Raw genomic sequence first — 18,459 nt, forward strand, 5'->3', positions numbered from 1 at the left:
GTGGTAATATCAGTATATATCGAGCTTCTAATCAACCAGCATTTCCCTAAATTTCCTGTAACCTGGAGCTGGCAGTGGTTTTGCTCTAAATGCATAAAGTAACCATACTCCATAGCTACTACACAGCAGTGAATCCAGAATCTCTTTCAGCCCCAAACACAGGTGAAACTTGTCAGGAGTACAATGTGTGGATCCTCCAGGGAAGTTATGGTTTGGGATCATTAAGATACACAGGGCCCTTTTAGACCAGTATCATCACATTGCTCAGTGTATTTTCCACTCGCATCCAGCTGTAATGCCTTACTTTATTTCAATTGAGAGTGGCATGCAGATTGCAAAGAAAACAGGTTGGGCTATTTCCTTGAACCCACTATACTTGCTTACATGAGATGAAATGTAGTCAACTCTTTGGCATTTTTTCTTCCTGATAACATTATACAACACATCCCCTTTTTTCTTTCAAAAGACACAACCTTATATTTTCAGAGGGGTCCTCCCCTTGAGGCCTGAGACATACTAGGGAGCAGAGAAAAAAAAAGGTTGTGGATGAGGGCAGATGGTCCAGCCCCTGTTGGGAGCCATGATCTCAGAGGCTGCCCTCTAAACAGGAGAGTTCTTTACTTTCTAATGCCTTACCTGGGGGGCACAGTCTAGTTCTCACCTCTGTAATCGACAGCATTAGAATAGTGGCTCTTTCACCCAGCCTCAAAATGTCATATGGGCCTTTATGTTAGTGGGTTCTCATTGTGAGCCCAGGGGAAGCACAGACAGCCCTCTGACACTCTCTGCCTAGTAGTCAAGGAAATTGTGGTTTTCCTCTCTCTCTTTCCATCTATCCAGTCTGGCTGTGTTTATGTGTCTGCACGTGGGCACACACATGGCTTTGATTACAGTTTCTTGGGATGAGGACTGTCTGGCATCACTTACCATCCACAGCTTGAGTGAAGAAAACAAGAATGTTAAAACAACACAGAATATTCTTTTATATCTACACATTTTCTGTCCAGCTCAGTTCTGTTGGTCGATGATTGTAAGAGCAGTGTCACATTCCTAAAGCCCTCCATTTCCCCCTCTGCTCTGTGCTGATCTAGATGAGCCACGCGTGATGAACGGTTCTCAAGGTCGATAAAGTGCGTTCCTGCTAATGAACTTTTACTGCCTTAAGTAATAGTAATGGCCATGGAAATTTGGGCACTGGTACAAAAACTTGCTTTAGAATATATTGATTTTTTTTCTTTCATTTTTTTTTTTTTTTTTTTACCCGTCTGAAGAAATCTTTTCAAGTTATTCTCAGTTTTGCTGCTAAAAACTGTTGCTGGTATTCCTTACAAGTCTCCTTTCTCCTTGCAAATCCACACTCATATGCTTCTGTTTCCATCCCTCCCCCTGCAAGTGAGAATGATTGTGTTTTCCCACCCAATAGGTACTATTAATATTTATTTACCTCACAGTCAAGTTTTATTAATTGCTTAATTAGCAGTAGTGAAAACAATTAGTGTTTGGGAGCAGGGAGTGTTACATACATGCTAAGAACAAAAATTAGCATTAGCGAGACACAGAGGTTGAATTCTAAATAAAGACAGCAAATTTAGCCTTTTAATTTGAGCAGTGCCTAGGCCCCCAAAACAGCCTCTGCTAAGTGGCGTGCGTGCTCAGGCGTGCACACACCCCCTGCCCTGCTTTTACAGCCGCTGCCCTCCTACAGCTTGCACCCCGGTGCCCCGTCTGGACATGGCATTCCTTTGCTCTGCTCTGCATTTGTAGGCAGCGATCAGTTGAAAACATCCTATGCATAAGCTTCCTTATTTAGCTAAAAAGGTGAGGTGAGCGTAAGCTGTGCAGTGAGCTATAGCTTCGCCTGTCTCTTTGCCTCCTGTAAATAGAATGAATAAGCCTGGAAATGATGACGCGTCTCAGGTAAAGCCTCGGAAGCTAGATCTCTCTCTAGCTGCACACTGAGGTTGCCACAGGGTTACGTATGGAGCAGGCCCACTCACCGTTGTGACTGCTGTTTAGGTCCTGGGCAGCAGAGCTGTGGGCTGGCACCCTGTCTTGCTTGCAGAGCCTTAAGTGAGGCCTGTAGCTGCCCCACCTCAGCATACATAGGTAGACACACTAGCAGTGTTGAGAACCTTAAAACTCTCTTTATCACACCATCACTAGAGAATAGAACTCATCATCATTAACCCCTTTAACAAAATCATCACACAATTTTATCAAGCTCCTACTACTCTGGGGGGTGCTGTGCTAGGTGGTGAAGGAAAAATGTCAGAACAATATGCTTGTGCTGGTGTTTCTGTATCTTCTCATGCCTTTTGAGGAACGTGTCATCTAATTGACAAGATAAGTCCAGAGCATGAAAGCAAATCAACACAAAGCAGTATCTCACATTAGCTAAATGTCATAGAAGAGGCATTGAGGGCTTACTGGAGTTCAGAAAAGGGAGCAGATAAAAGTGGAGGATGCCAGATAAAGGCGTCGGGGAGGAGACAGAATTTGAACTGGATGTCAACCGAAGAGCCAAACTTGGATGGGAAGGAGGAGGTGGATGAGAAACAAAAGGGAGGTCGGGGAGGGGGAAGGAGGCAGAATGCCTGGTGCTTTCGAGAACAGGCAGACCCTTGTTAAAGAACAGGGTAAGAGCATGGTAAGAGCAGAAACCTTTTTTTTTTTTTCAAATCAGGAAATAGTGTAAGGTAAAGTTTGAAATGTAGAAAAGGGTCAGCTTTTGAAGAACCTTGCCTTGGGACTTTATTCTACCTGGTGTTCCTTGAACCCCACCAAAGAGGGTGTAGACATGTCAGTATAAGTACTGTCTTTATCACAAGTTAACTTGGAAGGCAGCTCCTGGGTGGGATTCTAGAGCATCCTAAAGCTCCCGCGTATCAGGTCCCCTCATGAAAGCTGGGGAAGAGCTCTCCTTGGTGTTTGAACTATTCAAAAGAGCTGCTCTAAGGGGATGCCGAGGTACGGTTCTTCTACTTCTTCCCCAACACTAAGACCAGAACACCCCAAAAGATATGGAAATCTCCTAGTTCAGAGGATGGGCAAGTTTCAAGTGGCCTTATAAGCCTTCACTTCACAGTTGCTTCACTCCGTCTAAATGCACCACTGACTCAGTTAGCAGCCGCATTGAGAATTTCAGCTCGTTTCCACAAACGACAGAGGAAGCTTCCATCAAAAGTGATAGTTTCTTTCGTTGATCAAATCTCTATTTACTGTAGAAACATTGTCCTGTGGTTTGTGCTTTATGATTGCTTTTATGAAGACAGTGAAAAAGCCAAATATATAGGTGGAAACTTAAGTTGACTTTATATTGCTGAGATTTACCATCTTCAAAAATAGCATGCTAGATTAATGCATTTCTGATTTCAAGGTGGTTTTTTTTTTTTTTAAGTAGGTCTTCCCTGAACATAATAATTCTATCCGACAGTGGGCTGTGGAAGAAAACATTGTGTGTGATCTATTTCTGGGGGGCTTGAAGGCTTAAAATACTATTTTTTACTAATGTGCCTGAAATATCAGATGAAATATAGTGATAATACGCAAAAGTGTCTTACGGTAATAGACTTTTTTTTCTTTCCATGTGTTTGTTGCAGGATCTAAGGGAGGAATGTGTAAAGTTGAAAACAAGAGTGTTTGATTTGGAACAACAGAATCGAACGCTAAGCATCCTTTTCCAACAGCGAGTCAGACCAACTTCTGATCTGCTCCTCCAGGTATGTGTTTCTGTGCAAAACAAACTCTGCTACTGAAATGCTATTGACAAGAAGTGAGTTAAGTTCAAAAGGTACCACTATCTCCATGGGCAAGACATATTGCATCAGAACCTCCATTCTCTCCCCTCTCAAGGGATGTCATTAAAATTGAATATCTCTTAAATGTCTGACTCTTTAAATCTAATTTTGATAAAGAAATGCATCAACAAATAATGAACAGGTAAAAGGAAACAATCAGAGGTATCAAATGAAACCGGGGAATGGAGTCAGCAAATAATTGATTGCTTTGGGGACAAGTATTAGTAGTCTTGCACTGCATGATAAGCAAGGCAGAGTTTTATGCGATGCCGAAGTACATTTCTTTATTTCAGACTCTCTGTAAGCAAAACTACAGCTGGGGTTTGTTGTGCTTTCGTATCTCTCTCTGTGCAGCCTGCCTCCTCACAACCTAATACTTCCTCCGCTCCGCCTCAGTATTTTACAGGTTCTCTTCGTCTAAGCGTTCTCACCAAACTCTTTCAGTTGCCTTCATAACAGGGAAAGACGTGGAAAGGCAAACCATTTGAATCATTTTGAAGCTGCCCCCGAGAAAGCACTAGAAAATATATCTGACTGCAGGGAGACACATGGATTGGCAAAGGGGTCTTGGAGGCTGATCTTTGCTGTTTCCTATTTTTTTTTAAATGCTATTAATGTGCATATTTGCTCAAACAAGCTCCAAGTTTGAAAAGGATAACCCCCAGCTGCCTGGTCTGATTGACTAAAGGAAAGGGGAAAGACAGAGATACCCTCTAGACTAGCCTGTCACCACTGTAGCCGCTAGCCATGTGGTGCTATTGAAATTAAACATTAATTTAAATTAAGTTTGTATGTCCAACTAGTCAGATTTCAAGTGTTGAAAAGCCACACATGGCCGGCAGCTACCATATTAGACAGTGTTTGTATAGAACATTTCCATCATGGTAGAAAGTTCAGCACTCTTCCAGATGGTTGAGACAGTGTTGCTAATTTACCCTCTGAACTTTGGCACAAACATCTTTCCCTGATTCCTCAGGGAAATAATGAGAAATTGCAGTTCATTTCAGAGAAAGAAAGATGTTTGGTAAAACCACACATCAAATTGTAGTCCCCCCCCCCCCCCCCCGCTGCCCCCGATGAAAAGGAAAGAGTTCTCTGAATTGTAAAATAGATCTCATCTCTTAAATTAATTTTCTCTCTGCTTTATCTATTAGCTCATAATTCATAATTTATGACTCATAAATTGTGTGGGAAAAAAATCATCTATCTCTATTCTGTTTCCTGATCCTGGCCACGATAAATGTTGGTCAGAGAGAATCTTGCATCTGTTAAAAGTTGTATCTCATTTGCTCTCTTATAATCAAGATCCAATATTGTAATTGCTTTTGACAGCTATTGCATGTTCATGAATTTTTCCATTTTACGTGTTTTAACTTGAGGCTTTTCTGGAACAATTTTTAAGGATCTGCAGTCCCTGTGTGTGAATCATGATGGTTCATTTCCACAGTAAACACATGTGCCATAGATATTTAAGCTTCTTCATTGGCTGACACAAATCTCTTAAATACATGTCCAACTGGCAGGGGATGGTGTTTGCGCTAACAATAGAACTCAGTGTTTACTCCTTGGGTGTCTTCAGCCAACACACTGTTTCTCCCCAAATAGACCTCACTTCCAGGAGCCATTCTAATTTAAATGGAATTTGTAAAAGATGGGCTGATAGTAGTTCTGTGTGGTAGAATCATAGCAAGGATGATGCCTGCCCTCTAGCATCTGAGGGCTCACAGTCATAGACAAAGTTGCTGGCTTTTCAGGTGGTCTGTTCATTATATGACCTGTGATTTTTTTATTTTCTGGTGGCACGAATACATATCATGGAACGCTGGCTATAAAGTAAAAGCAGTTTGAGCTTGCTTTGCACCTGTGGAAGCTCTGTAATTATTTGTTGAATGGAATAAGGAATAAATGACCCAGATTCATTCTGCAAGTTGGGGAGTTATTTGACATACACGTAAGAGAGGCTTATGCCCCTGCCTCTTCTTCTGAATGTCTCCTGTCTTGTGTGGAGGCTTTGGAGCTATGCAACCATGCTGGTCCAGCCCAGTTTGCTCGAGGGCGTGTCTGGTGAGCACAGCAAACCCACCAGTGTACCTGGTCCCGAGGGTGAGAGATGTTACAGCTCCTGCCCATGAACTGGAGATTCAGTACAGAACATTTCTAAGTAGGTTTCTGTGTATCTTAACAAACTGCATTAGTTGTCATCTGCTGAATACAGCCTAATGATTCTCTACAATCTAAGTAGCCACCTGAAGAGAAATACAGAAAGAAGATTGTTGAACACATTGTGATTTTAGTAGATACATTGTTAAGTAGTAGAAAAGAAAATAATTTATAGGAAATAGCTAATTATTTGTCCCTCAAAAACAGAGAATAAGAGGTTACATGGATATTCTTTAGCAAATTCTGATATAGGAGGAACAAAAAGGGATAGTTCTAAGGATTCGTTGACAGATTCTGGGGAACCTACAAAGGGGACCAGTCCATGATGGGAAAGAAAAGAAGCCTAACCTGAAATTTAAAATCTTAAGAATGGCCATAAACTTCTCTGTTGATTCCAGTTTCCAGAAAAGCATCTCTGGGACTATGGGTGGAAACAAATCAGATTAATAAGGGCCTCCATATTAAAATCAATAATTTGAGCTAAATTCTAATGGATTAAGAAACCAGTATAGCAAATAAAATCTAAAAGTAACATTCTTAACGGAACCGGAGTCTATAACTAACCTTATTTGAACTCACTGGCCAGATTAACCAATGCTCACCATTTCCTCTTATAAAGTATATTAGATTACACTCTCAATTTACCAAACATTGACAACCAGTTGAAACTCTCTACTAAGAGTACTTAATTCTCTTACCAGTTGAGTTGAATTTCCACCATGAATGAGTTATGTTTGTAACTCAGTATGTTCACGTGACTAGTACTTGTCACGGTGATTATGCAATTTTTAACTACTTTATAAACTGATGAAATGTGATGCAAAAAGAATTGTTTCTATAAGACAAAGTTGAATGCTTCAAAAACACTATAAAGGCACCTCCCTAAAAATGTTTGTGATCAAATGAAATATAGGTGTGTAACTGCCACAAAAAAAAAATGTGGGAGATGGGGAATTGTATTAAATATAGAGGCATTCTGCTTGCAAATTGCTTCTCAGGTGGTTTTAAGTTCTTGTTCCACTATTAAGAAAAACAAAACCTAGAAATCATAGACAATGCATAAAGCATGTGTTTGATGCCAAAAAAAAAAAAAAAAAGACATTGGAGGACTCTAATAATATGATCCTTAGGCAAAAAATCCAGCCTTGGCCCTACCAAAAAAAAGAAGTGCTAGATACTGTTCTACAACCTTTATAGTGTTCACCAATTTATCTCCATTACAGTGCTGTCAGGTAGGAACTATCTCTATACCCATTCTACAGATGAGGACACTTAGGCACAAAGAGGCTGTGTCACCCAGTGGTAATTGACAGACTGAGGATTTAAATCCATGGTCAGGGTCCACTTCCTCCCTTTCACTTCCTGTCTGTGCTCCCTCTACATGGAATACAAATGGACACGAGGAACATTTTTCTGATTCTGTACTCTGACAGACATTCTGATTAATGGGCCCACCTGTGCTCAGATCAGTTCAGAGGGCTTCTGCAGTGTAATCGCAGTAAGGAGCCTACTATATTTACACATTTCTGAAAGCCTCTTGATCTGTGGCATCCAAGATTTTCCCCTCTCCTGTGTGTTCTTCTCTTGTCTTGCTTTGGACACCTGTGTTATCGTCATCTTGATGGGACATTATTCTCATATTTTCCGCCTAACACAGTTTATTCTTCTCCTTTTTATCTGATATTTCAAAGGGTCCTATACTCATATCCTTGGGCCAAGATAGAAAGAAAAGAATGTTATAGTGTAGATTATTCTCACAAACAGTTGAGAATCTGACAGCTTAGAACCACGGTGTAAAACTTTGCTGTCATTTCTGAGAGCGTTGACTTTTTTTTGCTAGTGTTTTGTTTTATATTATTTCAGATGAGATGAGACGATTTTAAAATTCTCTTTGTGCTTCTGATGTATTTTTCGTTCATTGCATCTTTTTTATTTAATTTCATATGCAATTATGGCATCCTAGAGTCACATGGTACTGATGGTGGAGGTCATGCAGGACAACCCCCATAACTAGGGATTTCATGTTAACTTTCATTTCACCTAAATAGGAATCTCCTTGAGGGCAGCAATTATGCTGGATGTTGCATTTTACCCTCCCACAGATATTATCACCATTCATAATACATAGTCAGTGTATACTTTGATGGCTTAACATTTAATTCAATATATTTTTTTAACTTTTTATTTTATATTGGAATATAGCTAATTAACAATGTTGTAATAGTTTTATGTGCACGGCAAAGCAACTCAGCCATACATATACGTGTATCCATTCTCCCCCAAACTCCGCTCCCATCCAGGCTTCCACATAACATTGAGCAGAGTTCCCTGTGCTATACAGTAGGTCCTTGTTGGTTATCCATCTTAAATATAGCAGTATGTACATGTCAATCCCAAACTCCGTAACTATCCCTTCCCCCCAGTAACCATAAGTTTGTTCCCTAAGTCTGTGAGTCTGTTTCTGTTTTGTAAATAAGTTCATTTGTATCATTTCTTTTTAGATTCCGCATATAAGAGATATCATACGATATTTCTCTTTCTCTGTCTGACTTACTTCAATCAGTATGACAATTTCTAGGTCCATCCACGTTGCTGCAAATGGCGTTATTTCATTCTTTTTAATGGCTGAGTAATATTCCATTGTATATATGTACCACATCTTCTTTATCCATTCCTCTGTCAATGGACATTTAGGTTGCTTCCATGTCTTGGCTACTGTAAACAGTGCTCCAGTGAACATCGGGGTGCATGTATCCTTTCAGACCATGTTTTTCTCCGGATATATGCCCAAGAGTGAGACTGCAGGGTCATATGGTAGCTCTATTTTTAGCTCTTTAAGAAACCTCCATACTGTTCTCCATAGTGGCTGTACCAGTTTACATTCCCACCAACAGTGTAGGAGGGTTCCCTTCTCTCCACACCCTCTCCAGCATTTATTGTTTGTGGATTTTTTTATTTATTTATTTATTTATTTATTTATTTTTAGCTGTGTTGGGTCTTCGTATCTGTGCGAGGGCTTTCTCTAGTTGTGGCAAGTGGGGGCCACTCTTCATTGCGGTGCGTGGGCCTTTCACTGTCGCGGCCTCTCTTGTTGCGGAGCACGGGCTCCAGACGCGCGGGCTCAGCAGCTGTGGCTCACGGGCCTAGTTGCTCCGCGGCATGTGGGATCTTCCCAGCCCAGGGCTCGAACCCATGTCCCCTGCATTGGCAGGCAGATTCTCAACCACTGCACCACCAGGGAAGCCCATTTGTGGATTTTTTGATGACAGCCATTGTGACTGGTCTCATTGTAGTTTTGATTTGCATTTCTCTAATAATTAGCGATGTTGAACATCTTTTCATGTGCCTCTCGGCCATCTGTATGTCTTCTTTGGAGAAATGTCTACGTAGGTCTTCTGTGCATTTTGTGGTTGGATTGTTTGTTTTGATGATATTAAGCCACATGAGCTGTTTGTAAATTTTGGAGACTAATCCCTGGCTGGTCCCGTCATTTGCAAATATTTTCTCCCAATCTGTGGGTTGTCTTTTCGTTTTGTTTATGGTTTCCTTTGCTGTGCAAAAGCTTTTGAGTTTAATTAGGTCCCATTTGTTTATTTTTGTTTTTATTTCCATTATTCTGGGAGATGGATTGAAAAAGATATTGCTGCAACTGATATCAGAGAGTGTTCTGCCTTTGTTTTCTTCTAGGAGTTTTATAGTGTCTGCAAAATGGACATTACAGTAAGTCTAATTAATGTCTGTCACTATGTACAGATTTCTTTTTCTTGTGATGAGAACTTTTAAGATCTCTTGGCAGATTTCAAATATTCAATACAGTATTAATAACTAGAGTCACCATGCTGTACATTACATCTCCAGAAGTTATTGATCTTATAACCAGAATTTTATACCTTTTGATCCCCTTTATCAGTTTCCCCAACTCCCCACCCCCACCAATCTGTTCTTTCTTTCTATGAGTTCTTTTTTTTTAAAAAATTCCACATGTAAGTGAGATCATGCAGTTTTTACTTCTCTCTGTCCAACTTATTTCACTTAGTGTAATGTCCTCAAGGTCCATCCACGCTGTCACAAATGGCAAGATGTCATTCTTTTTTATGGCTGAATAATATTCTATTACATATATATGTAAATATATAAATATATCTCTAAAATACATTTATATCTTATATATATATAAAATATATATCATATATATCACATTTTCTTTATCCATTTATCCATCAGTGGAGACTTGGATTGTTTCCACGTCTTGGCTACTATAAATAATGCTGCAGTGAACATGACAGTGCAGATAATCTCTTCTTTGAGATAGTGATTTCATCTACCCTGAGTTTATGCCCATAACTGGAGTTGCTGGATCATATGGTAGTTCTATTTTTTAAATTTTTGAGGCACCTCCATACTGTTTACCATTGTGGCTACACCAATTTACATTTCCTACCAAGAGTGTACAAGGGCTCTTTTTTCTCCACATCCTCACCAGCATTTGTTATCTCTTGTTTTTTTGATAATACATTTTAACAGGTGTGAAGTGATATCTCATGTGGTTTTGATTTGCATTTTGCTGATGATTAGTGATCTTGAGCACCCTTTCATGTTCCTGTTGGCTCTTTGAATATTTTCTTTGGAAAAAGGCTTATTCAGGTCCTTTGTCCACTTTTTAATTGGATTATTTGATACTTTGCTATTGAGTTGTATGAGTTCCTTATTTATTTTAGATATTACCCCTTATCAGATGTGTGGTTTGAGAATATTTTCTCCCATTCTGTAAGTTGCCTTTTATTTTGTTGATTGCTTCTTTTGCTGTGTAGAAGCTGTTTAGTTTGATGTAGTCCCATTTGTTTATTTTTGCTTTTGTTGCTTGAGCCTTAGGTGTCACATCCTTGAAATCATTGACAAGACGAATGTCAAGGAGGTTTTTTTCCCCTATGTTTTTATTATAGGAGTTTTATGGTTTCATATCTTACATTTAAGCCTTTAATTCATTTCAAGTTAATTTTTTGTGACTGGTGTAAGATAGGGGTTTAGTTTAATTCTTTTACCTGTGAATATCCAGTTTTCCTAGCACTGTTAATTGAAGAGCCTGTCTTTTCTCCATTGAGTATTTTTGGCTCCCTTGTCAAATATTACTGACCATATTATGCATGGGTTTATTTCTGGGTTCTTGATTCTGTTCCATTGCCCTATGTGTCTGTTTTTATGCCATTTCCATACTGTTTTGATTACTATTGCTTTGTAACACAGTTTGAAATCAGCAAGTGTTATATTTCCAGCTCTGTTCTTCTTTCTCAGGACTCCTTTGCCTATTCAGGGTCTTTTGTGATTCCAGACAATTTTCAGGATTGTTTTTCTATTTCTGTAAAAAATGCCACTGGAATCTTGATAAGTGTTACACTGAACCTATAGACAGCTTTAGGTAGTATGGATATTTTAATGATATTAATTTCTCCAATCCATGAACATAAGATATCTTTCCATTTATTTGTGTCATCTTCAGTTTCTTTCATCAGTATCTTATAGTTTTCATTGTAGAGACTTTTCACTTCCTTGGTTAGATTTATTCCTAAGTATTTTATTCTTTTTGATGCTACTACAAATGGGGTTGTTTTTCTTGTTTCTTTTCAGATAATTAGTTGTCAGTGTATCGAAACACTATTGATTTCTGTATGTTGATTTTGCATCCTGCAACTTTATTCAATTCATGATTATCTAAAAGTTTTTTATGAAGTTTTTACATTTTCTTTATATAAAATCACATCATCTGCAAATAGAGACAATTTTACTTTTTGCTTTCTGATTCTAATGTCTTTTATTTATTTTCTTTGCTTGAATGCCCTTACTAGAACTTCCAGTACCATGATGAATAGGAGTGGTGATACTGGTCACCCTTGTCTTGTACCTGATAGAGGAAAAGCTTTCATCTTTTCACCACTGAGTATGATGTTAGCTGTGGACTTATCATATATGGCCTTTATTATGTTGATGTATATTCCTTCCCTACATAGTTTGTTGAGCTTTTATTATAAATGAATGTTGAATTCTGTCAAATGCTTTTTCTGTACCTACTGAGATGATCATAGGATTTTTAAAATTCTATTATTGTGATATATCACACTTACTGATTTGCGTATGTTGAACCATGCTTGCGCCCAAGGGATGAATCCCAATTGACTTTGCTGTATGATCCTTTTAATGAGCTGTTGAAATCAGTTTGCTAGTACTTTGTTCAGAATTTTTACATCTATATTCATCAGGGATATTGGCCTGTAGTTTACATTTCTTGTAGTGTCTTTATCTGGCTTTGGTATCAGGGTGATACTGGCCTCATAAAATGAATTTTGGAATGTTCCCCTCCTCTTCAATTTTTTTGGAAGAGTTTGAGAAGATTTGGCATCAGTTCTTCTTAAATCTTTGGTAAAAATTTACAAGTGAACTATCAGGTCCTGGGCATTTCTCTGTTGGGAGGTTTATGGTTACTGATCCAATCTCCTTACTCATTCTTAGTCTGTTTAGAGTTTTTGTTTCTTCATGATTCATTCTTGGTAAGTTGTTTGTTTCTAGGAATTTTTCAATTTATTCTACATTATCCAATTTGTTGGCATATAGTTGTTCAAAGAAGTTTCTTATTATCCTTTGCATCTGTGGTATCAGTTGTAATGTCTCCTCTTTCATTTATAATTTTATTTATTTGAGTCCTGTTTTTCTCTTGGTTAGTCTAGCTAAAGGTTTGTCAGTTTTGTTTATCTTTTCAAAAAACCAACTCTATAGTTTTGTTAATATTTTCTGTTATTTTTTATTTTGTTTATTTCTCCTCTTTTTTTTATTTCCTCCCTTCTGCTACTATTGGGCCTCATTTATTCTTCTTTTTCTAATTCCTTGAGGTATAAAATTTGTTTATTTATTTGAGAGTTTTCTTTTGTTTTTATGTATGTGTTTATCCATATAAACTTCCCTCTTAGAACTGCTTTTGCTGCATCTTGTACGTTTTTGTATGTTGTGTTTCCATTTTCATTTGTCTCAAGATACTTTTTTATCTTTTCATCTCTTCTTTGATCCCTTGGTTGTTCAGGAGTGTATTTTTTTTTAAAAGTCCATGTATCAAATATTTGTGAATTTTCCTGTTTTTCTCCTGTTGTTGATTTCTAGTTTCATATCATTGTGTTTGGAAAAGATTTGGTATGATTCAGTGTTCTTAAATTTACTAAGACTTGTTCTGTGGCCTACCATATGATCTATCCTAGAAGTTGTTCTGTTTGCACTTGAAAAGAATGTGTATTTTGGTGGTGTTGAATGGAATGTTCTGTATGTGTCTGTTAGGTCTGTTTGATTTATAGTGTTATTCATATCCACTGTTTCCTTATGGATTCTCTGCTGGATGATCTATCCATTGTTGAGAGTAAGATGTTAAAGTCTCCAACTATTACTGTATTGCTGTTTATGTCTCCTTTTACTTCTGTTACTCTTTGCTTCATATATTTAGATGCTCCAAAGTTGGCTACATAAATATTTACCATTGTTATATATTCTAGGTGGACTGACCCCTTTATCATGATACTATAACCTTCTTAGTCTCTTTTGAGCATTTGCAGCTTAAAGTCTATTTTGTCTGATATATGTATAGCTAACTCTGCTTTCTTTTGGTTACCATTTGTTTGAAATATCTTTTTCTATCCCTTCACTCCCAGGCTGTGTGTATCTTTAAAGCTAAAGTGAGTCTCTTGTAAGCAGCATATTGTTGGATTTTTAAAAATTTTATTCTGTGTCTTTGGATTGGAGAATTTAACCCACTTACATTTAAAATAATTATTGATAGGTGAGGACTTATTACTGCCATTTGATTAATTGTTTTCTGATTGTGTTGTTAAACCTTTGTTCCTTGCTTCTTTTTTTTTTTTCCTTCTTATCTTACTGATTTATTTTGTGATTCGATGACTTTTTGTAGCAGTATGCTTTGTTTATCGTAATCTTTTGTGTAACTACTACAGGTTTTTCCTTTGTAGTTATCATGAGACTTACATAAATATCTTCTATTTATGAAATCCTGTTTTAAGCTGGTAACAACTTCAATAGCATACATAAACTTTACACTTTTTCTTCTCCCTTCTCACATTTTATGTTTCATGTTACAATTTACATATTTTTATATTGTGTATCCAATAATAAATTACTGTGGTTATGGTTATTTTTAATACTTTTTTCTTTAACGTCTTAAGCTAGAGTTGTAAGTGAACTATGGAACACCATTACAGTATTAGAAAATCTGGCTTTGCTTATATATTTACTGTTACCAGAGTTTTTTACCTATATTCATATACTTTTATGGTGTTAATGAGCATCATTTTATTTCCTCTGGAAGAACACCCTGTAGCATTTCTTGTAAAGCATGTCTGGTGGTGATATTTATCAGCTTTTATTTGTTCGGGAAAGTCTTTATCTCTCCTTCATTTCTGGTATTCTTGGCTGTGCATTTGAATAAATGGTCACCTCCTCCAGGTTTTACAGGTTCATTCCAGCAGAAACAGTCCTAAACCATAATGCATATATTGTTTTTCTTGAGTGTGTCCCCTAAACCCCATAGGTTTTTAAACATTTTTTTTCTTTCTTTCTTTTTATTCTTTTTTTTTATGTTGCTCAAATGACTGGATAATTTCAAATGACTTATTTTCTAATTCACTGATTTATTCTTTTGCTTGGTTGAGTCTGCTGCTGAAGTTCTCTATTGGATTCTTCAGTTCAGTCAGTGTATTATTCAGCTCTAGGATTTCTGTTTGGTTTTCTGGATGGGTTCTGTTTCTTTGTTAAACTTCTCATTTCGTTTATGCATTATTTTTCTAATTTTATTTAGCTGTCTGTGTGATCTTGTAGTTTACTAAACTTCTTGAAGAGGATTATTCAGAATGTTTTGTCAGACAGTTCATAGATCTCTATTTCTTCAGGGTCAGTTATTAGAGATGTATTAGTTTCTTTTGATGGCATCATGTTTACCTGATTCTTTGTAATCCTTGACTCTTTGCATTGGTATCTGTGCATTTGAGAAAGCAGTTTCCTCTTCCAGACTTTACAGATTCACTTGGGCAGAGGCAGTCCTTCACCTGTCAGCTCAGCTTGGGGTTCTGACGAGTCAGCTGGTAGCATCCTTAGAAGTGGGGCTTGCTATCAGGGTCCCTATTTGGGGGAGGCCACTGCCCAAGCTCTGAGTTCAGGGGTGCCCCTGGCTGGGAACAGTTGGCTAGGACTACTGGCTTGGTTCTTTTCCCAAGTGCAACTGTAGAATGGACTCCACAGTTGCTTGCATTCGCTGGTCAGGCTTCCTAGTCGGGCGCTATACTCACTAGTTAAGGGGGCCTGCAAATTTACTTCCCTGCCTGGCCAAGGTCATAGAACTGCTGGAATGGCTCACTGTCTGGGGACCAAGGCCAGGCAAAACTGTCCCCTGAGCTCCCTGGTCAGGCAGAGCCACTGACTTGATTCTGCAGATGGACAGAGCTACTGACTGGGTTCTCTGCTCAGGTGCCCCTGTAAGTGCAGCTATAGGCTGGGCCACTTAGCCTCCCGGGTGCTCTGGTTATGCTTCCTGATCAGGCAAGACTGAGGGCTATACTCAACAGTAGGTGGGGGTGGCAGCCTCCTTCCCTGCCCAGGCGGTGCAGCAGAACAGGCCCGAAGGCCAGCATTGCTTGTTGTTTGGGGATCAAATCAGGCAGAATAGTGCATCAAGTACTCTGGCCACATGGGGTCACCAGCTTGGCTCTGAAGATGGGCAAAGCCACTGGCTGGGATCTCCTCCTCCACCGTGAGGAGGAACTTAGTCTGCCCAGATCTAAGTGCTGGTTACTGTAAGCCCTGCCCCCCTTTGATGTGATCTCCAGTGTCAAGCCCCACAGCTTCCTTGTGATCCCCATGGGGTGAGACCCAAACGGGCCTCCCAGGGGGTGAATGACCCACAATGCTGGGAAGGTGGATGTCCACCTTGGGCTCTTTGTGTCCCACTAGAGAAACCATAGGCCCCAGGGGCCCTCTCAGTGTGGCTCTGTGTCATCCTGAGGGAGGGGTGATGGGATTAGCGTCTAGCCGTTCCTCTTACCCTTCTAATGAGGTCTTTCGCGGTCTCTGTGGTCCCGAGGGGTGCTGCCGTCTCACCTCCGTCTTCTGGGATTTTCACAGTGGTGTCTTGCCTATGTTGGTGTCACTAGCTGGTCTTCTAGTGAAGGGGACTGAATTCAGGAATGACCTATGTCACCATCTTGATGACATCACCCTTGAGGGAGATGCTTCTAACGACAATAAGATTGTAATAGTCTTGGTTTGAAGACCATGCCTTTGTCTGTCTGCTTATGTGTATTTTTGTATCAATCCACTGTACCTAGGTGCCCAGTTTATATTTTTAATCCTTTTATTTATTTCTGAGAAGCAAAGATTTTTAGACATTTACATTCTTCACTACCTTGGAACTTGCCATTGCATAATGAACACAGCCTCACAGACGTACCCAGAGTTGAACAGTCAAACAGCCAGCCCAAAGACATCTCCTCTAGGGTATTTGGCCATCCAGAGAAATTGGAAAATGCCAGCCATATTAAACATTTCTAAACGTATGTATTTTGCTTTTTAAAAGGTCTACCTATCTGCCTTTTGGGTACTTTCAAAATATATACAGTTAAGTGAGTTGAAAAGAAGAAATCATTAAGAGGGCATTGGAATAATATGGAAAGCAATAAGGGAGGAGGAGTAGGTGAGTGAAGGAGGGATTGGGTGAAGGGTGGGACAGTGGGTCTTGAGTTCTGGTATAGAAGGGTTTCATTCTGATCGATCTGTGCCTCTCTTGAGCCACAAGCCATGAAAGAGTCAAGAGAAAAGGCAGGAAAATCCGCACAAGTTTAGAGCAGCTACCTGGCTTCCCACACGAGGATGTACATTTGCCTTATGAGTTTCTAAAACTGATCAGCTCTGCCCTTGAGGTGCCTGTGAGCCGGCCACAGAGGCAGCCTCCAGCCCTGTCCTGTAGACCTGCTGTCTAATTCAGAAAGATCCACAGAGCAACAGGAGGAGCAGTCCGGTGATGCTTCAGGGATGCTGAGGACCGCCAGGGTCCACCCAGATGGCGGGGTACCCACCAGCAGTGATCTGTCATCCTGCGTGATCAGAGGACCGTGCTGGCTTCCTTACGGACGTCTGCCGGCCATGAAAACACACGGAGAATGTGCAGCAGGGATTCTCTCTTACACACTGAGCCCTGGAAAGGACATTAACTTGTCTGAGGTACAGAAAGTGGCATCTCTGAGAAATCGGGGACCCTTTGAAAGATCACGCAACTCCTGCAGGGCGGGGCTTGCAGCGAGGAGATGCCTCACACGAGGTTGGTTTGGGAGCAAGAAAGAGCGGCAGAGAAGCTGAGGAAGAGTCTGCAGGGTTACGGCGGGATGTGATTTTCTCCTCTGCGGGACGCACCCAAGGCCCTCTGTCCTCTTCCTTTACCTTCAGCAACCTCACTCGTCTTTTTTCCCTGACACAAATACCCCAGCCAAGCAGAAATACCCTCGCTCCACACAGCATGGCATAGGTTTTCCTTCAGCTGTTCCATTTCGTATGTCATTCCCCCGTTCAAAATGCTGTTCGGCCTACCCCCATCCCACCCGCAGCCCCTCCTCTTTATTCAGTTAACCAGCTGGGAGCACCAAGGGTCTGTTGGCGCTGGGGATTCAGGGGTGAAATGCATCTCCTCAACAGCTGTGGTCCGCAAATGCCGTGCCGAGCAGAGTGCTCTGGTGAGGGGCACGTGGCGGGGGGCAGGGTAGGGCTGGAGGCTAATTCTGTCGGGCGAGGGGCCTGGGGAAGACCTAACAGAGGAAATAATGCCTCTCCGCGCGTCTAAACAAATGAAGAGAAGCGTGTTAAGTGGGCAAGGGAGAGCGTACGTGCCAGCCGGAAGGAGCAGTCTGTGCGTGAAGGCACGCTTCCGGTCCTGTTTCTGAAGCTGTGTGCTTTGGCAGCGGTCCTGGAATAACCACCCCTGCCCCTCAATCCCCACACACACCTGGCTCAGCAGGTCCCAGTCTGTATTGATCTGTTGCTTTGCAAGTATGCTGCAGTTTTTTTTTCTCACATGTTTGTTCTTCGTTCCCAAATCAGTTGAGGAGTGTTTTCTATTTTTGTTTTTTTTGTGCAAGACCCAGGCTTATTGGTTCATGTGTCCTGATGTGCTTCCTGCCTGCAGTATTGTCGAGGGTACACGTGGTCTGTGAAGGAAGTCAGGGTCGATTCCTACTCTGGACTTGGCTTGCTTTGACTTTTATTTTCATAGGGACAAGGGTCTCGCCTTATTTACCTCTGAATCCTCCCAATGCATACCTTTTAACAAAGCGAGCCTTGATAAATGTTGAGTGAATTAGTGACTGAGCGAACCTCTGGGGCGAATGGAAAGGCTTGCCAACAAGGAAGGAAGAAGGAGATGGCTTCACAAAGGAAGTGACCGTGAGGGGGAAAGAAGAGAAGGGAAGGAGAG

At 40.3% G+C, this 18,459-nt stretch overlaps 1 protein-coding gene across 5 annotated transcripts in view; it reads left to right on the forward strand.

The window, feature by feature from the left end:
- Nucleotides 1-18,459, forward strand: part of NCKAP5 (NCK associated protein 5) — a 1,059,956-nt gene that overhangs the window by 877,462 nt on the left and 164,035 nt on the right. For all 5 annotated transcript variants that reach the window (XM_059927623.1, XM_059927626.1, XM_059927624.1 and 2 more), the window contains exon 10: nucleotides 3,600-3,719. In XM_059927623.1, the coding sequence (XP_059783606.1) occupies nucleotides 3,600-3,719 (120 nt within the window). The remainder of the gene's footprint in view (nucleotides 1-3,599; nucleotides 3,720-18,459) is intronic.

The sequence above is a fragment of the Balaenoptera ricei genome, chromosome 7, assembly GCF_028023285.1.
Source record: "Balaenoptera ricei isolate mBalRic1 chromosome 7, mBalRic1.hap2, whole genome shotgun sequence".
In the NCBI taxonomy this organism is placed as follows: Eukaryota; Metazoa; Chordata; class Mammalia; order Artiodactyla; family Balaenopteridae; genus Balaenoptera; species Balaenoptera ricei.